A 27,803-nucleotide genomic window follows, 5' to 3' on the forward strand; every position below is an offset into this window, starting at 1 on the left:
TGAAGTGATACGGCTGTGTCAATTAGCTGAGGCCCGCTATCTGCCATCAATCCACACCCATTCATCAGCTGTGTTCAATAAGCTGCTCAGTGGCGTCTGTGGATGGGGAGATAGAGAAAAATGTTGGGAAAGGGAGTGTAAGCAGATAAGGAGATCTCCTTCCCCCAGGACAGAATCACAACAAGACAAACTTCAGTTAGAGTTAAGAGCACAAGTGTCCAAGTAAACAGTACAAATAGTATTTAAGTGATGTTGTTGTTAGTGCTTAGAAATAGCAGCATGCAGGGCCTGGTGCTACTGGATGATGTGTGTCTCCAGCAGTTGGTAGAAGAATATCTTGATCAGATTTTGACTCCTATAAGTTCAGACAAAGATTCCTCATATTAGGCAAATAAGAGTTAAAGGTACATCTATATATTCCCAAGCTAAAGTATCAGAAACAACATTGTTATGGAGTTGGTACTAAATCTAGTATTTTACGAATTCACAGACCATACATCGGGCGTGGTTTATGTGACACCTGGGCGACACCACAAATATGTTTTCTAATACCTTAGCTTGGAGAATATAAACATACTTTTCTCTAAAACACTTTACCAAAGAGGCCAAATGCTGTTCTAGTGTACAGCTTAGGGTTAGGGGTATTAACATGATGATCCATTTAAAATCTAAGTTAGATTGAAACAAAGTGCTGTCCAACGCTGGCAAAGGAATATGAACAAAGTTAGGTTTTTGACAGCCTTTGAGAAGCTTACCATTGTTGACATTACATAAAACAGCTCACAGAGATTCAGTTTAGCCCTATATAAAGATGTAGTACTGGTATAGCACTGAAAAGGAGATATCTTTAGGCATTAGCCTTGGCAAGTCAAATGTTTTGTATTCAACTTTTAAAACGAGTGGCGGGGTCAACCAACACATTGAGAGCTGTACAGCCAATGAACTACAATACAGCACCATATGTTACCTATTGACATTTATTGTAGGTCTACTTGAGGACATGTTTCCGTCTCACCCCTCCACATCCTCAATGAGCAGAATTTTAGAAGCGTAATTCTCAGTCCGAACACAGCGGCAGGGAGCCTCCGGTTAATTTCAGGTTGGAGCAACAGAACCTGTCAGATCGCCACCTGGTCATGCATGCCTATGTGATCACAGTCACCTTCTTTCCTGATGCACACACACAGACAGACAGACAGACACGCACATGCACACACACACACACACACACAAAACACACACACACACACACACACACACACACACACACACACACACACTGCCCCGTCTTAGCCTGACCCCTGTGCAGTGACTAACAGGATTTCCCTCCTGAGACATGCCAGCAATCATTACATGGGTCTTACACAATTAATCCACCAGCAAAGATCGCCAAGCTAACCTTGGGTCGTCCAATGTCCCATCAGCCCCTTCTGTTTCTACCACCTGCCCTCCCGGCAGCTCTCCACGGCGCAGAATCACAGAAAATGAGAAAGAGGGAGCATGTGAGAATGTGATGTACTAGAGTGACCCGTAAAAAACACAACAGTGGACTGAAGCCATGTGATTCAAACTTTAGGCCAAAACGAGGTTTGTTTGTGGGATGATGCAGAGGCAAAGGGGAAGCGAAGGAGAGGAAGGGGAAGTAAATGTTGACAATGCGTGGCACAGGCCCAAAAGAGCATGCACTCCCAGGGTGAAAAGGAGAATGGGGTTTACTTCTTAGGCCAGTGAGGCCACGACTCAGTAACAGAAGTCCCAATGTTCTGAATGATTGGAAGTCCAGCTGTCGGGTTGCATTGGTGCATTTATTTGCGTGCTTCCATGCTTCTACTCTTGTCAGGGGTGACGCACACACACACACACAAATAACAGCAGGGGAGAAGGCCAAAGTCCTGATGATGCAGCTGGAAATGATGGGACCTTAATCTCTTCTCCTCTGGCGACTGATCCTGGGCCAAATCTGGGCTTCTCTCCCTCTCTCATCTCTTTCACGCTTGGCCTCCTGGTTTCAGACGCCTCCATCATTCCCCCTCCTCATTCTTTCTTTTTCTATCTCTTCCCTGAAACGCCCGCCCACTTCCCCCCTGCCACCCTCCGTCGATGCACCCTTTTGTTCCTTTGCACCGGTGCCTAGACAAAAACCCGGGTTAGCCTGACCGTTTGACAGGCTCAGACCGAAAGAGACAGAGGCCACCTCACAGCCAAACACCCAGCCAAAGGAAAAACATGCAGCTGAAGCTTGATTACTTCCCAACAGAGCATTGTGACCACATTTTCCCACTGCGAACCGACTATAAACAACAGATGGAAACCCCAGCTCGACCCTAGGCAACATTCAACACCATCCTAATCTTGGAATGGACCATATTCCTATTCAAATTGGCCGGGAGATGTTTTAAAACCTTGGGTAATTTCTCACATATGCCTTCAATTATACGCTGTACATACAAATACAGTCACATACCACATATGTTTTCCTCACAATCCAAGGCCTGGAGTAGGATTAGGAGTGAAGAATAGAGAAAGGCACACCATGGGATTCATGGTAGCAGTAAGCAACTCGAGCAGCAGGGAGATAAATAGGTTGTGCACATGTTCAGTGAGTAGCCAAAGAGACAGAAAGCGGGAGGAGGATCATACATAAAAAACAAAAGGAGGAGCCTGTAGACTAAAACTAGAACAATGAGACTTGGAGAGGGGTCAGCGTTCGATTGTTTGGACAGCGGGTGCGGCTTTGAGAGTAAAAGTAAAACCTGTAGGGGCAGATTAGCGGTAGCTGGCTACAGTGAAAGGGTGGTGGGCGGAGTGCAGGGTTGTGGTGGGTTATGGGGTAACCGGGTCCCTGGAGGGTTTGTTGTTTGCAATGCCCCTCCCGACAGCCTCTGGATCACCGTCAGCATGACTCTGTCAGAGGACCGGTGATTGGAGGGAGGGGGTGAATGCAGTGTGTGGAGGAGGATTTGCCAGAAGCTCAGTTCATGTGAGGTCTACTGGAGATTTAGGGAGCTGGAAAGGGGACATATGCTCCACTTCCTGTCAGGCTACCAGTGCAACCCTTATTGTCGCCCTGAAACAAGAAAACCTGTCTGCATGAGCAGCCGCGGGATGTCCCATTTAACTGAAATTTACCCCCATTTCCATCCAGCTCTGGCTTCTTTTTCTGTCACTCTTGTGCTGAAAACAGTAAGACCCGGGGCTGTGATAATGGAGGAATTCTAACAGGCTTAGCAGGGCGCGCTCACTGTTTTAGGAATGATACTTAATGTCTTCATCTGTGACTGTGGTGGGGGCGGTGGTGGTGGGGGTGGGGGCGGTGGCGGTGGCGGTGGTGGTGGTGTGAAGGGGATTCGCAACAGGAAAAGGGCAGGATGTCATCAAAACAGCGCCGTACTTCATAGGACAAGCTTAGAGTTCTCAGACTGTTTTTATGTCTTGTCATGGTCCTATGTGTTAGGGAACTTTTTGCTTTTGACACAGTTCCTCTTTATTGTCTCTATTCCCATGGCATAGTTCTTTGGCCTTGGGGGTGCAGTAATCTCCCTTAAGGAGGGGCAGTTTGGGCACTTTGCTGATGCCATGACCGAGCAGAAGCTGACATGAGATAGTTTATCGGGACGTCTAGAAGCCCTTCTTATAGGTTCCCTGTCGTACATTCTTTTCTAATGTACGACAGCTTCAGTTAGATTCAGGGTCCATATTTGTTTAGTCTGGCGACGGAGGAATGTTGGTTGTCCACTCTGAACTGGTTAAAACCTCGTATTGTAGTACAGATCTTCACAATTGGTCGGGCAACCGCCGTGTCAACTCGTGGCTGCAGCAAAGTCTTGTCAATTCTCCGGCCGTTAACTTCAGAATAAACCTTCAGTGTTTGCCATCAAAGCTCCAGCTCTCCCCGTGTCTGTCTGAGTTTCCTCTCCATTGCTCCAGAAGTTTCCACCACACTATGATTTAATAAAGTTGGAACGAAGCACTCTTTCGCGCACCAGTCAATACTAAAATGAAGTTTACTCCCAAATAAAATGTATGTAAAGGGTAGAGAACATAATGAATGATTGAACGTTAATGTTAGAGACTCTTTCCTTGTTTCTTGTCTCAATGTTTGACTCGATGTTTTAAATTGAGCTCCTGCTGCGACGCAAGCGAGATTTCAGACAAACGTTATTACTGTAGAACTGTAGACCCTATGAATAATAAATGGCCTTCACTGATTCACTTTCAAACTGTTTAAACATCTATGTTGGGCGTCCATCCAGTTGAGGCTTAACTTGTGAACACAACTCAAGTGCATTCTCTAGTTGGGACATTTCGGAGCAATTTAAACTTTTCCTCATCTTGACAGGAAACCCCCATAACCTCCTGAAGGAGCCCCAGAACACTGCTCTGAAAAACCCCTTTTTGCACACACAGATAACACCACACAGTCCATCACAGTAACTGCGACTGCTTTTCAAATACGCACTCAGTCAAACGTGATTAACCTGCCTCTGGGGATATTTTTACGGCCTTGTGCCAACCGCCTGGTAAAGGATTGGGCTCATTGTGAGGGCAACGACAAGGCATCAGAGCCACAGGGCTGAGGACAAGCCGCAGGAACGGGCCGACGGAGAAATCCCTGCCAATTTACTGCTAACCTTCCACGGGTCATGAGATAAGACGAGGCTGGATGAATATACGTCTTATAAAGGGGCTACTGTGCAACTGGATAAATCTATCAGGAGGGTTTGAACTACAGCCCAATAACTGTATTTATTATTCTCTCTCTGTCAGATAAAGGAAATGTGGTATTACATCTACTTGAAAGGTTCAGTGCATGTGTGCGTGGGTGAGTAGTTCATAAGTGTGTGTATAGGAGCATACATCAGGTCAGGGCAGTGTTTCCATCTGCACAGAAGAAAGAACAATGAAATATATTTTCAATTTGAGCGATTTCAGAACATTAAGCTTATTTCACCTGTTGTTTACTCATGTCTCACATTGGTCGTTTTGGATTTTTAAGTCATTATGCAACTGTGTTTTAGACTCTTAAAGCAGCATCATGGATCTTTGCATTTCAGTCATCCGACAGACACCGTTCAAAAACCATATCTATAATAACCATATGAACAAACGCTGTAGTATTAAGCAGTACTAGGTATTCACCAGCTGTCATATCCTGCATGTTGACTTCCAAAATATCATTTAGTGGACTACCAGCGGCCCAATGACATCACTCTAAAGCTTTGATGCTATAAAACGTCATTATCCTAATGCTTAATAATAGATCAATCCAAACTTCCACCAGCTAAACAGTTGTTTACAGTTATGACACAGGACGGAAGCAGGACTCTACACAAACACTTAGAGTCTGAAATCAGGGTTTAAAAATTCATAGAACTAAAAATCTGTGGGTCAACCAGAGTACACATGCCATGCCTTCCACATCCACAACACTGGCTCCCGTTCTTCTTGCAGTGTTGAAAGTAAAACACTTCTGAAAGTCTGAGTATGCCCAAGAAACGTTTCCCTAATCACAACTAGAGAGAAGGAGAGGCACCTAATGTATTCCACTGAAGAGGTAAACAGGGCTGAATTGGATCCAAACAGGATCTGTATTGGTTTGCTACAGATGACATTGTGTTGCAGTTAAGATTTTTAATCAGAGATTAATAGCAGCCCAAAAGAACAACAGCTCATTTACAAGCTAATGGAAACACGTCTACCTGATTTCCTCTGAATATTGAATAGGTGGGGGGGATGCAGAGACACAATAGACACGGCTTTTTGTTCTGTTGCTGAGTGTGAGTGTGAGTGTGAGTGTGAGTGTGAGTGTGAGTGTGAGTGTGAGTGTGAGTGTGAGTGTGAGTGTGAGTGTGAGTGTGAGCGAGGTAGTCTTTTAAGCTTACTTTCAAAGCTGCTGATCATGAATATTTAAGAGTAGGCTGATATCTGAAATATAGTTTTGGTAGCCTGCCTTTTTTTGCATGCTAAATTAGCATGAAGTACAAGAGCCAGGGCACCAAAATAAATACAGACTTTGAAGCCGTTGCCCAAACACTACGAAGGTTGGGTTTTTATCCCAAACATTTGTAGGATGAATTTAAAATATCGTGAAAAAAATGCATTTTGAACGATCAGGAGGAGAGCGCTGTGGAGAGTATTTATAAATTATACATGCGGAGTAAAGCCTTTCGGCTGGATCCAAACTGAAGAAGTGTCTGCTGCATTGCTGCATAAGGAGGATGGGCAAGTGCGTGGGTGGAAGCTTTGTTTTGGGTGGGTGTGGTAACTTTGAATCTCGCTGTCTAATAGAGTCATTCTCGAAGCTCCCAAAAAGTCCCGAAGGTGTTCGATATGAAAGGGCGCCTCTTCCTTCCACTCAAGCGTACTCAGACTGTATCTCTGTATCATGCACTATTCATGCTCTGGGTGTGTGATGTGTTGCTCTGCAGGTGGTTGGGAGGAAGAGGAGGATGCAGATGAAATATGGATTATCTCCTCTCAGTGTCTGGCTAAGCCCCACTTTGCTGGCACCGCTGCTTTTCAATGTAGCTCCCCTCCCACTCAGCCAGCCAGCCAGCCAGCTGCAGGCCTAAAGCATCTGGCTGTAAACCCCCCGCCCAGCCTTTAATCAACCAAACACACACACACATACACACTTACATCTCTATCCATCTCCCCATATGATGGAAAAAACCTCCTGCACCAGTCCCTGTTGTTGTTCAGTGATTTCTGTGAAACAGGAAATGCTGACTCCTGAAGATTGAGATTTCCAGTCAACAGGACCTTGACCCAAATTAGCCGTCAGCTTGAAGAGGAGTGATGACAGCCCATTGACGGTAAACTGTCCTATTAAGACATGGGTCAGGGTACTTTGGATGACAGATATCATCCGAGCCTTCTCCTTACAGGAAGGAAACCTCAGCCCAACCCTTCGGAGTCCTCTGGGACGTCAGCCAGAACTGCCTTTAACCTAAACCCACACAGGTCTGGTACTTCTAAATATTACCTACAGTGGTAAAACTCACACTATGGATTTACTCTAAATGGTGAGTCAGTTTCTCTACAACTTACAGTAGATGTTATTCCTTGCCAGCGTTCACATTGGTAGTTATAGCGAGCAAATCATCAGCTGAGATCTGGGAATGTGCCATCATTGCTAATACGATGTTGGGCTGGGCTGGAAGAACAAGCAGTTAAAACATCATAAAGACTTCAAACAAACTTATTTAGAAGAGAAGATGAAGGCCAACGGCAGAATAACCGCCCAGACCATCCCTAAACATCTACAGTATAAGGGCCGACGGAAATGCCCAAGCTACCGTTTCTGCCCACAAAGACTTCCTGTGCAATTAGGGATCACTGACATAATGTTGCTAATCTGCTGGGTTGTTTGTTGTTGTTGTTTTTTCTCTGTTGACTGAAGCTATGTCATCCTGTTCCCAGATCTCAGGAATTAGATAGTGGTGACAGGAACGATGGATAAAAAGCTACAGGAATAACACCTTATGTTATAAAGCGGAATTAACCCTAACCCTATAATAATGCCCATTACGAGGGGCAAATAACCGCAGTGTGGAGAGTCTTCCAACGAACGGTGATGAAGGACATTAGCCTCGGTTTTGAGCAAATCAACGCTGAGCAGTTTGAGAAAGACTTTGTGGATGGAAGCTCCCTTGTTTCCTTAACGATAAAAGACTTGGTTTTCAACTCAACAGAGTATCTGGAGTATGTTTATGAAATAAGTGCTCTGCTTCATTCTTCTGTTTTTTCTTGTGTGCTTTATTTAATTGGTATGTTTTTAATAATTATAATACACTTTATTTGAAGGCGCCTTTCTCGGCACTCAAGGACACCGTACATGATACAAACACAAAGACAATAAAAGGAATCTACAATGCAAATAAAATAAAATAAAAACAATAGACGGTGACGGAGGAATTGGCTTCAAGTGGAATAAGCAGTTTTGAACAGATGTGTTTTGAGTTGTGTTTTGAAATGGGGGAATGAATCCATGTTTCTGAGTCTGAGTGGTAATGAGTTCCAGAGACGGGGAGCAGAGTGGCTGAATGCTCTGCTCCCCATGGTGATGAGACGGGCGGAGCGGACAGACAGGTGTATGGAGGAAGAAGATCTGAGGGAGCGGGAGGGAGTGGGAACATGGAGGAGGTCGGACAGATATGGGGGGGGCGAGGTTGTGGATGGCTTTGAATGTTAACAGGAGGACTTTGAGTTGAATATGGAACTGAACTGGGAGCCAGTGGAGCTGTTGGAGGACAGGAGTGATGTGGTGGATGGAGGCGGTCCGAGTTATGATGCGGGCAGCTGAATTCTGGACCAATTGAAGTTTATGGAGGGTTTTTTGAGGGAGGCCGAAGAGGAGAGAGTTGCAGTAATCCAGACGGGAGGTGACGAGGCTGTGGACAAGGATGGCGGCAGTGTGGGGGGTGAGGGAGGGGCGGAGGCAATTGGTGTTTCGTAGGTGGAAGTAGGCAGACCGGGGGATGTTATTGATGTGGGATTGAAAGGATAGTGTGCTGTCAAGGATGACACCTAGACTTTTTCCAGCTGAATTTCGTTTTGCAGCAGGTGTTTATCATTTGTATGATTTTGTATATAAGAACATTAAATGTCCATAACAGAAATGATTGAATACATATATTATGTATCATTAATTCAGAATGTAAATAAGATGTAATCAAGTGTTTTTTCATAATAAAAGAAAAACAAACCCTAAAAAATAAAGACGTATCCTGAACGTTTCCCATGCCAAATATTCCACCAACACCGGTATCTATAGTAGATGAAGCATAACGGACAAGCGGGGAGTTATTTTATGTAAAGCAGAGGGGGTGGCCGCATTTTAAACCATTAACCTGCATGTATGAAAACTAAACACACATTATAAATGAGAAGTTCTCACAAATAATTGCATGACAGACCCTCAGTTGACATTTTCTGTATCAGACTAAGTTCGTACACTGCTCACTGGGGGAATGACAGTTGTATAAAGGGAAACATGTATTTAAAAAGAGCCTCACTTACACAGTGTACCAACTTTAAGTAATGAAAACATTTAACTGTTGCTCCTCTTGCTTTGGAGCCCCTGGCTTGTCCACAAGGACCTTTGGGAATCTCCAGAATCCACTTTGTAGTAGATCCACAACACAACTGCTTTAACCCCGGGGAACGTGGGTAATCTTAAAGTAATTATGTAAATAGCAACAGTCATCGCGGCACACTTTGGTGAGTGTAGCTTGAAGCTCGTCCATGAACAGGAGACGCTCCTGCAGCAGCAGATAGACCCGCTGCACCTCCCCGTCTACAGCTGTGAATATCAGGGACACTGAGGAGCCTGTGTGTTTGTCTCTGTCAGACGGAGGATGTCCGGTGAGCGCCGGTCATCTGATTACCCACAATGCTGATGCCGTGCAGCCACTGCAAATCAAGTTAGCCTCATCTGTGTCCCTTAATTGACAAAAATAAAAGGTACTTTCCAGGGTGGACTTCTGAGTCTTTAGAGGAAACTCGATGAAACCTTAAACCAGGATGCATTATGGTGTATTTGTGGTGGGAAGCACTACATTTATTGAAGATGTACGAGTGCTTTCAGACTCAAATCATCCGCTAAAGTTCATTTAACCTAATAATAGGCACTGAACACCAACTTAAAACTCTGTTGTGATTGTGAAGCAGTCATAATACCAAGTAAATTGCCTGGGAAAACTCGTGATAATGTCAGGAGAGTGGGGATAGACCACGTCCTTACTCCGGGAGACTTGTTTATCTTATTGTAATGGTAGGTGGCGTTCTGCTGGCCTTGCACTATAAACATAGTGGGAACTGGGCAAACTGTATGCAGACGGGAAGGAAACAGAGGGTCACTTTGCTGCTGTCTGCACACCAGGAATCCAACCCCACCCTGGTAGGAGGATTTCATAAATAAAGCGGGGCTAAATGGTACAGTCCTGAGGAAGTTATACACTGCTGGTGTTCTCATTAGTACAGCTATGGGCGGTTATTGTATGCATGGAAAAACAGAATGAGAAATCCATAGTCCGATTCTAAAGTGACAATTAGAGCTGCAACGATTTGTCAACTAATTACTTGAATTATTTAGAAAACGGATTAATCGACTAAGTCCTTTTTGATGCAGAATTGGCAGAAAATGCCTCTGAATTATGGAGATTTCCTGCTTTTTTCTGATTAATTCTTATTAAACCAAATGTCTGAGGCTATGGACTGACTAAACAAGACATTTAAAGACATCAACTTTTTTTTCCTGTCTTCTGACATTTTATCGACCAAATGTTGAATCAATTACTCTTGAAATAGTCTGCGGAATAACCCATCATTTTAATAATTGTTAGTTGCCCTATTGAGAACAAGTGAGGTTTTGAAAAGCAGTCAGCATTTTCAAATCAGCCAACGCTCCATTACCTTATCACAAAAGAAAGACTTAATCATCTGAACCAGACGGAGAAGCCAGTAGGAGTCTATTTCAGTCCAACTTCTAAATCTGTTCAGAGCTTGGTATGGGCTGTTGTGTGCTGACCCGCTGGTACAGCCTTGACAAACATGTCAGCTCCTCTGTTACAGAGCAAACTTTAATGAGCATCCATCTTCAACTTTCTGTAAATAGCCCGGGCAGAGGGTTAGCGAGGCCACAGCATCCAGAGGTTTACCTCCGCTGGTACCTCTGCACCAGCTGGACTGCGCTGCTTCGTGCGAGAGTGTAAATGTCTGGAGTGAGCAGAGGCCCATGCTCCGGCCCACACAGAGAGAAGGGGCTCCACTAAAGGGGGGGGGGGGGGCTGGGGCCTCTGTCTGAAGGCTTAAAATAGAGTGGAGGGTGTGAGATGACTGCAGCCAGACCAACTGAGTGGAGAGCTTTTTGTCAGAAGAAGGTTTGGGAAGAAGGGGAGCGTTCAACAACTCTGTGCAATTACTTCTGCAGAGGAGAGGAGCCCAAAAATAACTCACTACAATCGCACATGTACTGACACACACTCAAAAAGACAGATGTCCTTTTGTAGTGAGAGCAAAACTGTCTGGAAAATCTTTGGAGTAAGTGTTACAAAATCAGACGTATGAGTGTTAATGGAGGAAGAATCGAGGTGTGTGAGCAGCTCCCTGAGAGGTGGCTTTCACTGCAGGTTTAACAGACCCACAAGCTGCCGAGTAAAATAACGCCACACTCGAGTGGCTCACCCTGTAGGACACGGTTCTTTATGATGGTTATAATATATTTCTTATTAGCTGTGGGCACAGAGGTGAACAAGGCTGACCGGCCAATATCTATTTCTTCAGCAAAGTCTAAACATATGAAAGTCCTCTCTAACATGATGGTTCTCTCAGCTGCAGCCAAACAGTAGGGCGATGCTCCGAGCAACACGCACACACATGCAAACAAACCCACACACCACTGCCACAGTACTTTCATTTGGGAGTTTGGAGAAAAAAAAGTCTGGACAGTGACAGCCTTTCCAAATAATCCTCCCTGAGAAAGAGCTGTAAGAAGCAAAGCTCTGGCGAAAGAAAGGCAGGCACACAATCGAAAGCAAATCTTTTTCTGGGATAACTGAATATAACCACGGGGCTTTCTTGTCAGCTTTACACAGCTAGAAAAAGACACAGATCTGCAAGTTTCTCAAAAGGTCCTAGTCAGCTTTTCACACAGGATTGCAGAGGTTACAAAAGCACTGCGTAGGAACTGACTCGGAGGGCTGGAGCAGCATCAACAGCGCTAACTACAATACAGACTAACATCCTGTGCTTTTGTGGCCGCAGCGCTGTCCTCTTCCTTTATGCCTCCGCAGGAATGTGAAGTTCATACACAAAGGTTGTCTGAGGCACCGTCTGGAAACAAGACTGCACTCATTGTATACTTGAGGTGACGTTAATGTCAATACATGATGTGCATAAAGATCTGTCTCGGAGTGAAGTTACAAAGATAAATCACCGTCCCTTTTATTAAGAATCTGTTTTAAACAGCGCAATGTTTTCTTCACAAACGATGGAGGATGTGAAAAAAACTCACTGATGCGATTTCATGAGAGCTTACATAATGACATTTTCAGCGTTTCGAAATGATGCAACCTGCTGTAAACCAGACATATTAATATTTGAAGAGGAATTTGTATGAGGAGCTCATTCTCGCATTTTCCTTAACCTCTTTGCTTCACATCACACTTTGATTGACATCTGAAGCCTATTAGCATCGCACATGAAATCCCGGTGACAAAAAGCAGCTAGCAGTGATAATGCTAACAAAGACAACAGGACGTTACGGCAGGTGAGGAAGAATTGACCTTATGATGTGTATTGCAAACATTCAACATGGTTTGAAGCTCAGAAGCCCCCTTACACAAGTAGCATTAGCATTAAAGAACATGAACATGTGTTGTTCTTACTAGTTCCCCGTTGCACATGTTTACAGATGACTCCTCATGCTGGAAATGTTCACAAAGAAATGCATTTTCAAACAGTTTCTATGAAAACAACGCAGTAATAAGTTAAACTCCTGGGTTCTGACCAAAGTAACTAGGCGCTAATAGCTAATTATACAGTTTAAGCTAACATGGAGGCTTTTTTTCTGGGATGCCAAGTATTTTCCATCCATTAATATTCAATGTCAGCAGTTCGTGGCACAAAAAACCTGCTTATTAAATCCTCATCATTTTGGTTTCTTTTTCTAACCCCAAAAAGCCTCAGATGGTTTTTACTCCGCTGTGAACAAAACTTTTGAGTAATCACAGAGTCTTCAAATGCATATCCTGACATGACACGGAGCAGATTTCATTAAAAGTCAGTTCCCGTCTGAACCTTCACAGCCAGATGAGTCAGAGGGTTGGCATGGGAGCCGGCAGGCAGTGTTTCTGCTGCCTTTATGTGCACCGGCTCAACACCTGACTTCTCCGGGCTGCATCAGCTCAGCCATGCAGCGGCTCCTTAAATCAGGACGAGTTTGTCTCTGACAGCTGGGTTTGGAGAGGGACTCATCATCTCTCCTACCTGAGACATCCCCAGATTTCACTGCAATTACTCTGAGCATCTGCGCAGTGTCCAGGCTTCAACCGGCTGAGCAGTGTGGAGCATCACGCTCGCACTTACACGGGCAGCATGGCAATTTCAGCAAGTAAATAAGACATAACAATTGTTTCACGTCTAAATCAGGTCTCTGGATGCACCCTCATTTCATTAGAATGAAATTCAGACTGAGACAAAGAGAGACGAGACAACAGAGCCATAAGCACTGCATGCCAGAGAGCGGTTAGATATATAGCAGACGGGCATCATCCATAACAAAATGAACCCTCAATCTTATTTTGGATCCCTGGAAGCATTGGAGTTATGTTTTCTCTTCAATCGAGGAGATTTCTATCTAACTGCTGTGAACAGATCGACTGCTCACTCGAGTGCCCCGGCCATGGTGCATATTTCATATCAAGCCTATTGTCTACCCCACTGGGGCCTCAGCAAATGGTCCGACGTGGGAGAAAACACTGGAGTGGATTCCACAGACCAAAGCCCATTAGTCCATTGGCCTCAGGAAGGAACTAGGCAATATCTCAAAATGATGAAAACAACTTTTTCAAGGCCAGTGATGCGGTGAACAAAGACTACAGAAGGATGATATCTGAAGACCTCTGCTAAACCGGAGGAATGTATCCAACAGGGAACAGCCTGTTCCACATTATGATACAAAGACACAAAGAGAAACTTAATGCAACACCACCACAAATGATTCTCCGCACAGTGGGAAGGAACGTGATGACTCTCACTGTTTACACATAACTTAGTCTGTCGTGTAATGAGGCGCTCACAGAACTCCACCCGGAAAAACCTCAAAAACTCAATGCTGAGAAATATTTCTTCGAGGAATTGTGCCCACACAACTTCATCGCACAACAACGTGACGCTGTATCGTATTAACCGCAGTCATCTGTGTTGAGTCTGTGCTTCAGCACCATCGGGAAGCAACATGACAATGTTTTATCCCAAAAAATATGTCAAAAACTCGATAATGAAACTATAAATGCTACTGTATCCTGCTAACAGATTTCAGGGAATTCATTTTAAAAGATCTGCATGAAATAAGAAGTGAAAGAAAATGTGCTTGGAGAAGAAAGATCCCCTTGGATTAAGGCCTGGTTTACACATAAAGGTCCAGCTCCTGACCTTAAGCAATGCCAAGGAAGATTAGATTTCCCAACTGGTCCATCTGTGTTCACAAAGGACAGACTTAAGAAAATCCCGAAATTCTAAACACAAAATGTGGTGGAGACGATGTCCGCTGATTGGCCATGAGTAACACCAGTAAAAACATCCCTAATTTAGATTCAACATGCTGGAGGGATTGATCACTTTTGCATAACTATGATCATTATAATTGAAAAATATTGTGAATTGATCATGGTGTGATGGTTTTAACATGATCCTTTCCATCAAATGTGTCTTTAAGGATTTGCTTTGTAGGAAGCAGCTCCACCAAACTTTATTCAAAATGGTATTTCAACACATGTTAAACCTCAACCTCAAGACGAGGATATCAGTTAGTCTGGAAAGCACCATCCATTTAGCGAGGCATTGAAGGATTTCTCGGAACAAAAGCAAGTAGGTGCAGAAACAGGACAATGATATCTGACACATAACTCCTTTACTTCAGCAGAGGAGATGGAGCGTAAACCAAGGCCACCAATCAGAAACACTGCCAGCACTCCCAACACTAACAAGAAGACCTTTAATCATATTTCTAATACATGTTTCTCTCTCCACATGCTGAGCATTCAGAGGCAACAGAATGCAATACATGTATCACATGAAAGGGGGCTAAAAGTAGTCGAAAATACCAGCTAAAAGAGGAGTGACCCACAACATGGACACGGTAGTGTGTGCGTGTTTCAAAAGTCAGGGTGCTATGGCGTTGCAACAGATTCCTCTGACACACTGAACGCCAAAGGAGAAGCCACCTGCTGAGGGGTCTGTTATTTTCTCCTGAAAAACAAGGGCTGCAAATTCCTAACATGTTGTGGGGATTAGAGAACAACTCTGTGGAACTGGCAAACCCCATATGGTGACGAGGTGCTCACATCTTCCCGTATTAGAGGTTTGTGTTCCCTGCCAGAGATCCAGCACTTGTTTTAAAGCCAAAATAAAGATTAAGCAACAGAGGGGAGCAAAGACAAGGCCAGCAGTGTGGAGTGGGAGGATGCTCACTTTGGTCTGAATAGTAAATCTGTTCGTTTCAAGAGTAGGGTTGGACTTCAGGGTGGGTAAAGGAGGACAGAGGGGAGCAAAAGGGGTCTGGTCAGTCAAATGCATCATGACTCATTTGAGATATTAGTCCACCGTTGTTCCAGTTTCCCAAAACTCCACAATAGACTTCTGGGATAACGCACAATGAGTGAGCCCCTGGACACTTTGAATGAAAAGATGGTGGCTTCAATCCTCAATGAATTCAGGGAATAAGCAATAAGCTCCTATTATGTAAATCTCTGGAGTTTTACGGGAAAAACCCAACCCTGCCTCCAATCTGTAGAGGGCCTCTTACCTGTGTGATTGCTAAGCGATGTCGAAGAGGATTAGCAGCTATGATCGAGTGTTTACAGCGCCTTCGGTAATAGCATAACCAATCCCCCCGCCCCCTCCTCAGGCATTTCTGAAGTATCATCAAAACAGATTCCCTGCTCATCCAGCTTGAATTAGGTTGTCACAGTCTGAGAAATTAGCCTCTGTAACGGTGTGAGTGCATGGCTGTCATATTTCATCACACCCGTGGTTTCATAAGACCAGCCAGGCGACAAAACAAAAACAGACCCTGCAGATATTATCATGAAAATGTCATCTCTGCTGCATCCCAGTTTGACAGCAGGCAGCCTTAAAGAGGCATGAAAGAGATATCGTACCTCCAGGATAAACCCTGGTGAGTTGTGTCACCAAACCGAAGCAGTCCGTTGCATCATCAAGGCTGCCCTGCCTGTTCGAGCTGAGATATTAGAGAGGGAAAACCGCTGCGCCGACTGATTGAGACTCCAACAGCCCCATTAGCGAGGCACGTTCCACAGGCATGCAACAATTAACGCAGCTCTGACTGCCAGGGAGGACTGACGGATCCATGAGCCGCCAAGTGCACATCATCAAGGCAGCCAAGTTGAAACCCCAAGCCAAACGAAGAAACTTCAAGAGAAGAATATCCATACAAACTACAGTGCGCGTTTATAATTGCTTCATTATGAAACACGCTCATAGGCAATCACATTATTCTAATTCCAATGAAAAGAAAGCTGCACTTGAGAAAATTGTACCGACTGTGATGTTTTTCTGATGACATAAGGAGTAATTAGCCTTACCTAGGATGTTATCATTTAGCTTAAAGAGGATCACCTTCGTACCATGACTGTCTGTCTTTTCTGCTAGCAGTGTGTTGTACCTGCTGAAACCTACAGAAATATGACATGTGACATCCACTCAGTGTTCAGACCATGGATGTAGAAAGAGAACTGCACTATAGACGAGACTCTTTTCATTCCTAAAGTTGCTCAGTGGTGCAACAACCCAAAATGGCCTGACCCTCGAGAACTTGTATGTGGACCAATAGAGCATGCACACTAGCAGTTTCCTTAAGCCCCGCCTCTGATGTCAAACAACTCAACTACTTTTAGACCCTAGTGCTTTAAATAAGGTGTAATACTAGGTAGTTGATTTAGCTCAAAAAAAGTGTCCATTTATCTGCAGACGTCTCTTTCCCAATGCAAGTCAATGGGAAAACGTTGTTGGGGCCCAGGCCCATCATTGACGGACATGGCAGTTGTAGTACCACCATTTGGCCACTAGGGGAATGTGCTTCAACATCTGGCGCGCTTTCTGTAAGGGCTTGGTTTAAAGACATACTTTTTGCTGGTTCCACAAAAGTGTTCTGTCTTTACTCTGTACAAAACAACTCTGTGTGCATATTGTGTTATATGTCAAAGTCCTGAGTGATAAGTACTGGATCCACGAGAAGTACTGTCGAAAAAACTAGTATACACACATCTAACTTTTTGAAATGCACGGCAGGGACAGATGGATAACTTCCTAAATAAATCACAAAGAGAGCATTCATCCAGTATGCAGGCACTTCACAGCATTTTTTAGAGTGTCCATGTTCACAAGGGGCTGGTCACACAGCCATAGTGATATCAGATCTCTTCTGTCTTTACATTTGGTCTTTTTCTCACTCATTCTCCTCTGAGAGCGAACAGGAGCTTGAGCACTACAGAGAGGCTGACCCACTTCACAAGCTCACTGCACAACACTGCAGTGCTGCCGCCAGCAAAGTTCACATCCAAATATGCACAGCACACAGGAATTCATATAGAAGCGTCTATTACATTCTCCCAGCATCCACAGTGCGCAAAAACCCAGAAACATGCAGCCTCTGTATAGTAAACATATCAAATAAAGATAGTTTTAAACATCAGCTCGTCCCAGGAGAGGTTCTCTGCCGTATGAAGGCAGAAAAAGGTATTTCTCTGCAGCATTGCACACCTCTGCACCGTAAAAACTGAAACTCAGGGCAAGAAAAACCCTTTTAAGGGCTTAGAATTATTATAGTTCGGCTTTTAAAGCAAACTGTAAGAAGTTAGATGCCTCTTAAGCTACCTTTTGGGAATCTGAACATCACCTTACATTTAGCTTTTATCCAACCAGACTTACAAAGAACTTCTTCAACATTGCCTACAGGAGCAATTCTGGGTTCAGTATCTTCAATATGTTGACTGCAGGAGCTAAGGGTTAAATTACTGACCCTCTGATTGCTAGCTGACCATTCACCATACCCGTAGCCACAGCAGCTACTCAGGAACAGAGTATCCAAAGTAGTGAGGACTCCTCAAACTGCACAGCTTTGGTAGAAGAGACAGAGGGAGCACTTTGCAGAGAGGTGAAGTTAATTGGGTTTCTGAGTGTTTGTTGGACAGAGAAGACAGGCCGCTTGTTTGACACAGAGACTGGAGTGCAGCACCACAACAGCTTGTGGCTGCGGGGGCTCCCGGGTTGGAGGGCCAGGGACATAATGCCAGTCATGCTGCCTGCAAGCCTCTGATTGCGAAGCGTGGATGGAGGCCTGTAATTCTCAGATCGCTCTCTGTGCACATGCCTACTGTGATTTTCACACCACAATGTGGCAGGGGACACAATAGCTTTCCCTTTGAAGGCCGTCCCGGGGAATTAGTATCCCACCCTCGGCCCCTGCTGCTATGACCATATTTCAGTGAGAATAATTCTGGACTCTTTGGAGAACGCAGGCCATTTGTCACCACTAATTTAGCAGAACATGAACATATTTGCATATTCATCATTTGTTAAACTGTAGAACTAAAACAAAACAAAAATACAGCAGTAATGAATTATTCTGGGCTGAAACTCACGATGTTTTTTAATCAATATATCATGATTAAATCGACACATTTTGCATGGTTGGGTACACAAAACCCATTACCTGGCACTCAGAGTGTTCATTCATTGGCACGCCCTTAATTAATTGACAATGCCAATGCTGTTTAACTCACTCATACACTAACACTCATGTTATCCTAAGTTGGTCTATATGTAGACAGACTGTCATAGAATAGTTACTTTTTCTGGTGGTTTAAGACCATAAAAGTCAACGAGCATCTCATCATTAATATAGGATTCAGCTTCAATGTGATTATGTACATTCATTTGTCAAGTTCTTGAATCACTGGAGCAGCATTTTCCTTAAAGTAGCCCAAATAGTGTGAAAGGTGCTCCTCTGTAATGGTGATCTACTTGTTGGACCTGGAGGGCCTCGGTGTTAAGAGGATAAAATAGGCCTGCTGCTGAGTAAAGGTCTCTGGTTTTGTTGTCAGCTACCAAAGTCAGGGGCCTTTATGTATCGACACCTGACTACTGAAAGGAGGCGTTGGCCTTCAGTCGCACAGGACCTAAACGCAACAAGGGGTGTCAAATAACGCAGCGCTATGCGACATTGCCGGTGTGTCTTGCACTCAGGATGTCAGAGTACGTTTAAATTCCTCCCGTAACATTTTTCCCTGACAGTAAAAAAAAGAGTTCATTTCAGCGAGTAATTACAGAAGGTTGTAAAGCCCTCAGTGCACTTCACTTTCATCACCATTAGCAGCGCAACACCATAACAGGGCCTTATTAAAGTCACAACATGAGTGGCGTGAGAACACGAAGGATCAAGGAAAAAGGGTGCATTCAGTCTGGTCTCCCGTGAGTTATGGCGCGCCGGTAAGTGACGCTTCTGCGCTGCACAACGAGGGCATTGATACATGTTCCCTGTTGCACCAGAAGCCTTAATTAGCACCAGTGTTTCAGGGACATTATTTTTGAAGGACTGTGGAGACGTGACACAGGCGAAACAGTGGAGGGGGATTGTGCCTCGAAGAAAAAAAGAGGAATGAGTGCTCCCATCTGAGCATTCAAATCTGGAATGTAGCTGCTTCATGAACCCAAAAAACACTCCCTGAGTTCCCTTGTGGCCCGAACAACAGGGGCTGCAGCTGGCCACTCCTTCACAGGAACCTACTCACCCCCCCTCACAAACCACTCAATGCCGGATTCAAGAGAGACAGAGCACGAAACATTCAGAGAGTGGGTTTTATTGGATTAAGCCTCTCTTAACTGTCCGAGAATATGACGGAAAGAATTCAGGAACTCAAGGAGGTCTGTGTCAACAGGTCTTGTTTGCTTAATTTTGAGAACTTTTCTGGGGTTTAGGGGGCTCTCTTAATCTGAGGGAGGTAAAAAAAAAAAAAGAATAGAAAATACAGCTGCTCAACATCCACAGTGTTAAATTAAGACCTTACTTGAAGCTGTAAGGATCCCGGAAGCAATACGATTGGAAACCAATGACAACTTAACATAGGGAAATAAATATCAATGTGAGGTTTAAGGGCATTGGCAGGCGAAGGTCCAGCTAGGAAAATAGCACAACATCGGGTTTATTTGAGAAGCAATTTATCAATCTTCAGAGCTGTATATTTTTCTTGCACAAAGTCTCCAAGCACAAATAAACCCACAGACACTGGCAGACGTTGGAGCTACTAATGTCACGGTGAGGAGAGCCTTCAGATGTTCGGTCCAAAGTAAACTTGAGCTCACGGATTAAAGGCAAAAAACATTATTACGCCAGGTGCAATATCGTGAGTTCTTATAAGCCGGTTGAAGTCTGTTTCATATCGTTCTATATATGTGTCACCTTCTGCTTTTTTATGATTTACAAAAGAACAAATGGGGTGTGCTCATGGCTAAGCAGCTAATGAACCTGCGTCATCAGGTCATGAGTGTCCCATCTCTCAGACACTTTGCCAGTACATCATTATCTAATAAAGCTGACAATTTTAAGCTTCTATTCATAGAACATTAAGCCAATGCATAAAAAAATCTTGACTGTATTAGCAGTATAAAACGAGGCAACTGTGTAAAAATGTGTTTCTTTGGTTTCACTTCATTCTATGCTTATGCAGTAATGACTTCCCTCTAATGCGCAGGATTGAGTTAAAACCTGTGCTGTGCGTCATGCCTACTGTGCCCTTAGATTGAATCCTTTTCTCTCAAACTTTCAGCTGCCCCCTCTTCAGATAAAGAACATGAAGCTATTACCAAACTAAAAGCTTGCTTGGCTGGAGCAACAGGATACTGGCAGCTCTAACAGCCTGCACCACGGGGCCAGGACTGCACACTCTTCAACCCCGGCGCAGAGTGTTAAGTACAGCACCTTCCCTCGGATGGCTGGCACCTGTCCCTCCGTATCCGCAGACCTGGTTGGCACAGATCAACACTGCACCACGCTCCACTTCACAGCCTATTACACATTCCAAACAAATTAAATATGAGGGGGTGTGATGGGGGGAGCTGGCATTTTCGTGGAGCCCCGGCATCCAGCGCAGGCAACGAATGTAGAGGTTCATTAGACAGCTCAATGGAGCCTTGTGGAATGTGCGAGGAGGCGCATCACTCCATTGTTCACCAGTGGATCCTCTGGGAATGGGCAGAGCACATATCAGGAGTAGATGAGTAACACTGCTGTGCCATCACATGTAATGGCACATGACAACCAGTCCAGTGCCTCTATTGTAAAAAGCATTCAACTGTACGAAGCGTTTGCCTGCGTGGAGAATTGGCAGCGCTGAAGCTTTCCCATTTTAAGAGTTTCTGGGCATGGTTTGGCTGAACTCTTGCCACTGGTTAGCATAATGTTTGTGTACAGGCTGTGCTGGGGCTGTGGCTGCAGCATGTAGTAGGGTCCGTTGTGGACCCATGACCGGTCAGCTTACAGTGGTTTGGACTTTCCCTTTCTTCATTCTCATTTATTTTTCTCCCTGGATCCAAGCCACGAGCAGTTACAGCCACCATTGTGCGTTGTTAGTTTCAGAGCAGCATTCTAATGACGTGCCGGACCTCACCAGTGCACTCACCGCCAACGGGTCTCAACCAGACAGCCTTCAAATTACTCCCAACAGGCTTTGTGACTGAGCTCTGAGTAAGCAAAACATGGATCTACAACGGTTAGAGAAACAATGGGACAATAGGAGCATTTTTCCAAATAAATTGTTAACAGATCCTTAGAAAAACAGCTCTTGATGTATCCAGATGATCTAGCGGATTCAATTTAACTTCATTGGCATTGCCATTAATCACAAATACACTTTAAGATAACTGAGTTAGTCGTCACAGTGCAGTGGGGAAACATCTCTTCAGGTTTAAGACTTAACAAAGCTGCTAAATCTGCAGCTGATAGCTTCCTTACCAAAATATCTGTTATGGTTTCCAAATCCCAATGATTGTGAAGACTCCTCACAGCCTCAGTAACACTAAATAAACCAGAGAGTCCTCATGGAAGCTCCTCACACTGCCACATGTCAGCTTAATCTGAATGGTCAGCCGGCACTGATAGAGCCCTACTAAAGAGCTGTCAGAGCGAATCATTAATCCCACGAGGCAGCGTGAGACAGATGGTACGATGATGGAGGAATCGATGCTCTCCCCGGCCCGGCATCACGACTGCTTCTAGTGTCCGGCCCAGAGGCAGGAAGTGGGCTAATCCCTCAAAAGAAAGTTCTAGACTAAACACGCATGAGGAGCCATCTCCCACCCCAACCCCCCCCAGGCCCCATGTCACCATGCATGTACCGCCTGGTACAGTCTTGATGCTGCTGGAGGGGGTTAGAAAGAGAAAGGGAAAAGTAGAGAGCCGTTTGTTCCTGGGTTTCTGGTTGAGGGAAGCTGTATGAGGACTTTGACCTTCCCCCTAAGGGCCCCTCTAAGAGGTCCCCAGCTGCAGGATGGAGGGGGTGGAGCCTGTATGAACTATACACAGCTGCTAAAGAAACCCCAGATCTTTTGAAAAGGCCCCAGAAGCAGACTCCTCTCAGATTGAAGGTCTGGGTGGTGGTAGTATTCCCAGCGTGGAGGTGGGAAAACCTTCCGTCTTTATGGTGTTATGTTCCAAGCAAGATACATTGCATATTCCATATCAAGTAATCCAATAATCATAAGGGCTATGTTGACAACTGTTTATGTTCCTGCGGTCCATCCAAACCACTTGGATGATTCTTTCTTTCTCTAGGGTAAAGTCAATTTACCGTAACCGTTTGGGTCCAAACTTGGTTTAAATTCATCTACATCACCTCTATACATCAAGGCTGACCTTCCCAGCCGTTTTTCTATACAGATGTGGGAAAAAACTTGAGTTCGCACCCCTGTTGATATCAATCACTGACTTTAAGGGTCACCGGGGTCCTCATTTGTCCGTGGTTCTGCCCAAAGAGCTGTCACATCTGCAGCTTTAACAACAGTCGCTGCAGGAAAGCCAATTACAGTGAATGACACATGCAAACACACGCCGGAAAAAGCACACATACATATGCTTGGACACAAATTCCCACACCACGCAGGTCAACGTGACAGCACATTGGGTCATTAAAAACAATAGAGTCCTTTTTTTCCGGTGAGCCTCCGTCCTCTTCTGTGTAAAAACGTTTTTTTAATGTATTCAGTAAATCCTATTTTCACCATCATTAGCACCACAAGCGTCTTTTATAAACATCAAGGATAATCAGACCTGACTCAGCGTGGATTCACCCTAACAGGAGAGCGGTGTTTACATCTCTTAAATTAGAGCGTTGGGTAATAACCAAATTAGTATTATGCAATCACACCACTATTAAAAAATTGTCACCACAGCAAATACGGCCCAGATGTGGCTGCAAGTACAAGTTGACTTAAAGTGACAGGAGTTCTGCTTCACCAACTTTCAGGTCAGACTGTGTGCCTCTTCTGCTTTCTCGGAGGCTTTATTATCTGTCCCGATCGAAAACATGGATCTTGTTGCTGGCTTCCAGCGGCACAGATAGAAAAGGTGTTTATTGGACACAGCCAGGAAAGCTATGAATCCAACTGCCTTATAAACAGGACTACCCTGTGCGTAGCCTGCAGACAAACACTGAGTAAATAAGCTGGGGATCCAATTGATGTTCCTCTTTAGCCTCCAGTGTGTGTGTGTGTGTTGAAGAAAGAGTGGCCTGATATCGTGACTACACCTCACCTCGGGAAGATGTAATGTATTTGGTAGGAGAGAAAGCACAAAAAGCCCTCAATCAGCCGAGCGGTCATTAACCAGAGATTGGACGACATTATACAAAATGTAAACCACGGAAGCACAATGGCATGTTTAAAAGATGTGCATGAATGATATGCATGCATTCAGGATTCAAACTGTATGCACCCTGCACACTTTTTGTAGATAATAGGGCGCGCTGTAAAGCTGAATAGGTAAGAAAAACAACCGGCAGCTCTAGAGAGATAATAAGCTGCCGTCTCATTAATGCCCCGCTACTTCTCCACAACGCTTTTCCAAACAGAGCAGTCCATCTCCGGCATCGCTCGTCTCCAATTTACTACCACTCACCTTGTTTTAATTCCATCAGCGTGATGATGAAAGCTGAGGGAGCACTACGGCCAGTGGTCAGACATCGAGTGGCCCTGCATCGGTCAACCAATTGGGTTAAAGGTGGGTCTGTAGTGCCAAGGGTCAAGTGGCATAGACCCCTAAAGCTAACCACAGAGTAAAGGGTACTATGTATAGTGAAGTGTAATACTTGCTGGGGGTCACATACTTCACATATTTCTACGTGTTTGTTTTAAGACACCTGTTGGACCAGATGTCCAGTGTAGGGTATCATCAACAGATTACAGACTAACCAAAACTGTCATTCAAGCAATTATTTTTAGCGTAGTGCTGTATCATGTGGAGTGTTCATATTAAGACATTTACATTTGGATTTTGTTGTGAATTAGTATAGTTGAACATGTTTCTATCCATCATGAATACCATAAATCCAAAGGCTCACCTATCAGATTGTGCGGTTTCTATTTGTTCTCTATGATTAATAACTGGATGCATTTGGGTTTAATCCAGCTTTTTTAAAACTATTTTCTGACAGATGATTGCCGAGAGAATGTATGGATTAATCAGGAAGATCATAGCGGATCAGTCGATAGTGAAGAGAATGATTAGCTCGGTCCTTAAATTGATTAATTGCTTAGCCTGCTATCTTTGAATTGTACAATACAAACCAGATTAATGAAGCAGATCTGTAGATGTGAAACTTTGATGCTTTATAATTTGCCAAAGTATGTTGAGTACTCATGTGGAGATACATGTATGGTCTCAGCTGTTCACATGTACATGCAGTTTAGGTTACCTAAAACCAGCATACATTGAAGGAAGTAGGTGGGTACGATGGCAGGCTACAGATACTGTGACATGTCAAGCCGTGTCGTGTCATGGGTCATGTGATAAGGGCAGCCCTGGGGACGGTATGGGAAACATGGGGCTGTGTGCTGGGAAGGCCATCTGGTGTCACCAGTCACCAGCCACCTACCAGCAGATGATCACGCCTCTTCCAGGACGGTCTTGCCTTCAAAACACAACAGCACTCATGACCCCCCCCCCCTTCACCCACCCAACCCCCATAGTTAATGCCCCTTGCATTGATGCCGTCTCCTCAGTGTTATTGACCGTCAGATATGTTTCCGGTCATTACCAGTATTCTTGTATGACCTCCCCTCTCCAAACAATGCCACTCCTCATGCTCCACATGTTTTCAATTATTGATCTGCACAACATCTTCTGCACTCAAAAAAAAGGGCCTGAGGAGAGGAGTGGAAAAAAAAGAATCTGCAAGGAAGGTCGAGCTGTCACACAAAAAAAAACACCCCCGCAGAGATAGAGATGGAGAAAAGTTTGACGGATTCTTAATTTCGGTGAGATATCAAACGGCATCGGAGAGGAGAGAGCGCTCAGTCGCTCCAGCTGAAAGCCCCGCTAGCTGTCAGGAATCTGGCAGTAACCCGCAGTCTGAAGACAAGACCTCCTTTACTCTCTGGCTGAATCACTGATGAATTATTTTGTTATGCAGACGGGTCCTTCTAGCTCGCGGAGAAAAAGTTAAAGCCAGTATTTTGATAGACCTTGGCAAGATGATGACTACTGGATTATTCATAATGTTTTCTTTCTCCTTCACGACAAATCTGTTGTTCTATTTTTCATGAGCAGGAGATGCTACGGCCTCTGCAAACTAAATGCAGAGGATTTGGGCGCTACCCTGCTGGTGTAAAGTACCAAAATAAATCGGAGTTTATATTTAACTTAGACGTGGTCTGGTGCAGGCTCCCCCACTAATTGAGGGCTATGCAGTAATCTTCAGTGGGCTAAAACTCATTTACCATAAGCTTTGCCGCAGCATTAAGACGAGGTCAAGGCAGATCAGCATCTCTCTCTCATCTCCTCTTGCAAACTAAGTTTTTCTGAGTATAAAACAGCGAGGAAGACATATAAAGTAAAGTATAAATCATCACTAGCAGCTAAAAGAAGCCCAAACGCTAACTCAAAGCCTGTTCCAATCTATTTTTGAAGAAATGGATGAGCAAAAGCAAGACTAAAGACCACGAAAACAACAACCCAGACTGTGAAATTGATCCATATATGGGTAAAGTGTGACTTGGACACAGGTCGCACACCGTTTCCTTGACAGCACGACCCAAGCAGGTGCTCCCTAGCTGAGGAATGTCCAGCTGAGTTGAAAAGGTCGCACCACGATGCAGGCCTGGCTCCAAGTATGCAAACTATCTCAGTCTCAAGGGGGTCACGGACATTTTGGGATGCATTTGGAGAGGACATGCTCTCAGTTTGTTGACATGCATTCAATCCCAGTTGCCGTAGTCCAAGCGTGGAGTCCATCGAACTTGGTGCCCAGCCTTTAAACTTATCAGAAACAAAGGAGGAAAGATAGAGAGTTGGAGTGAGGAAACCAGCTTCTGCCTTCAATCCCAGAATAAACTGTAAATAATTTGTTATCATTGTCATAAACTCGTTTTTTTGTCTGCCAGCTTTGGTGAGGAGCAGACTAGTGCTGAGTAGAAGTTGACCTGAATCAATCTTATTTTCTTCCTGCACTCCCTCTCTTTCCGGATAGTCTGTCTTCTTTTTTTTGTGCATCTGAGCGCTGCCAACCTCGGCGTGGAAAAGAGCGTCGTGATGGTGTAGGCTGTGGATGCGCTTCAAACACACTTCCAATAATGTATGCACATCATGCCCTGGTACGCACACACCCACACAGACACAGAAACACACAGCTTACAAAAGCACATTCCTGCGGTATCCGTGCAAGTGAAAAACAAAAGAGTTTTAATGCCATCGCTCTCACACATTTAGCACTACGAGCCCGGGGGCAATAAATCCTTGCCTGGGGTCTGATTCAGAGCCTTGCAGGCGATGATCGGGGAACTAACTTTCAATACTCCCATCAATGCTTGTGCCTTGATCACAACAGTCACTCTATAGGTGCTACTGACATGTGTGAGCCCATTAATGTGTCAGGGAACTCATAAGTCACATCACTGCTTTACTGCAACACACACACACACACACACACACACACACACACACACACACACACACACACACACACACACACACACACACACACAGGGTCAGGACTATTTACAGTACAAAATAAGTGGTGGAAGACCATCTTTCCTTACTGTATCAGATGTAATGTAGTAGCCCACATGCATGCATATTACACATATGTACACAAACACACACACACACACACACACACACACACACACACACACACACACACACACACACACACCATCCTGAAGGGCATCGATACGTCTGTGCTCTTTTGTATTAAACTGGGTGAACAAAAGCTACATATTAACAGCATAAAGAGTGAGGATTGAGGGTAAAAATGAACGGAATGCAACACAATCCGAACAATAAGGAATCAATTAGGAGGAGGAGAGAGACGAGAGGAGTCAGAGAGGAGAGACCGGCAGACACAGTAACACTAACCTGTTTCACTTCAGCAGGCATGGTCCAAAATCCCCCCCTTTGGTTTCCGATAAAAAATAAAACCCTCCCGGGAAAAAATGTATGACAACTAGTTCCTGGTTTTGGGAAAACTTCTCCTTTTACCCCTTCTCCTCCTCTTGTCTATGTGCGTGGAGTTTTCCCTCCGTGAGCGCAGAGGCAGCAGCTCAGAGTCGGGCAGCCATCCTCTCTCAGCTGCTGAGTGCTCACAGTGAGCTGCAGACACACCGGAAGTGGGGCGGCGGGCCCTTCACAATAAGAGCACGAGTGTTATATTTACATGCTCGTAAAGAATAGCTCTACGGATGTGTTGCGTACAGTATATCCTAGCAGTGACGGGAGAAGTACTCACAAAAAAGCGCTTTTTAAATATTATGTATTATTAATTAAAAGTAAAAATACTCTGTGAAAAAAA

At 44.5% G+C, this 27,803-nt stretch overlaps 1 protein-coding gene across 1 annotated transcript in view; it reads right to left on the reverse strand.

The window, feature by feature from the left end:
* LOC134873733 (splicing regulator ARVCF-like) overlaps window positions 1-27,587 on the reverse strand; it is a 116,538-nt gene extending 88,951 nt beyond the window's left edge. Inside the window, 1 exon segment of the mRNA XM_063897541.1 lies at window positions 27,371-27,587. Coding sequence (XP_063753611.1) covers window positions 27,371-27,391 — 21 coding nt within the window. The 5' untranslated portion in view covers window positions 27,392-27,587.
* Between the last annotated feature and the right edge of the window lie 216 nt (window positions 27,588-27,803).

This window comes from Eleginops maclovinus, chromosome 12 (assembly GCF_036324505.1).
Source record: "Eleginops maclovinus isolate JMC-PN-2008 ecotype Puerto Natales chromosome 12, JC_Emac_rtc_rv5, whole genome shotgun sequence".
NCBI classification, from domain to species: Eukaryota; Metazoa; Chordata; class Actinopteri; order Perciformes; family Eleginopidae; genus Eleginops; species Eleginops maclovinus.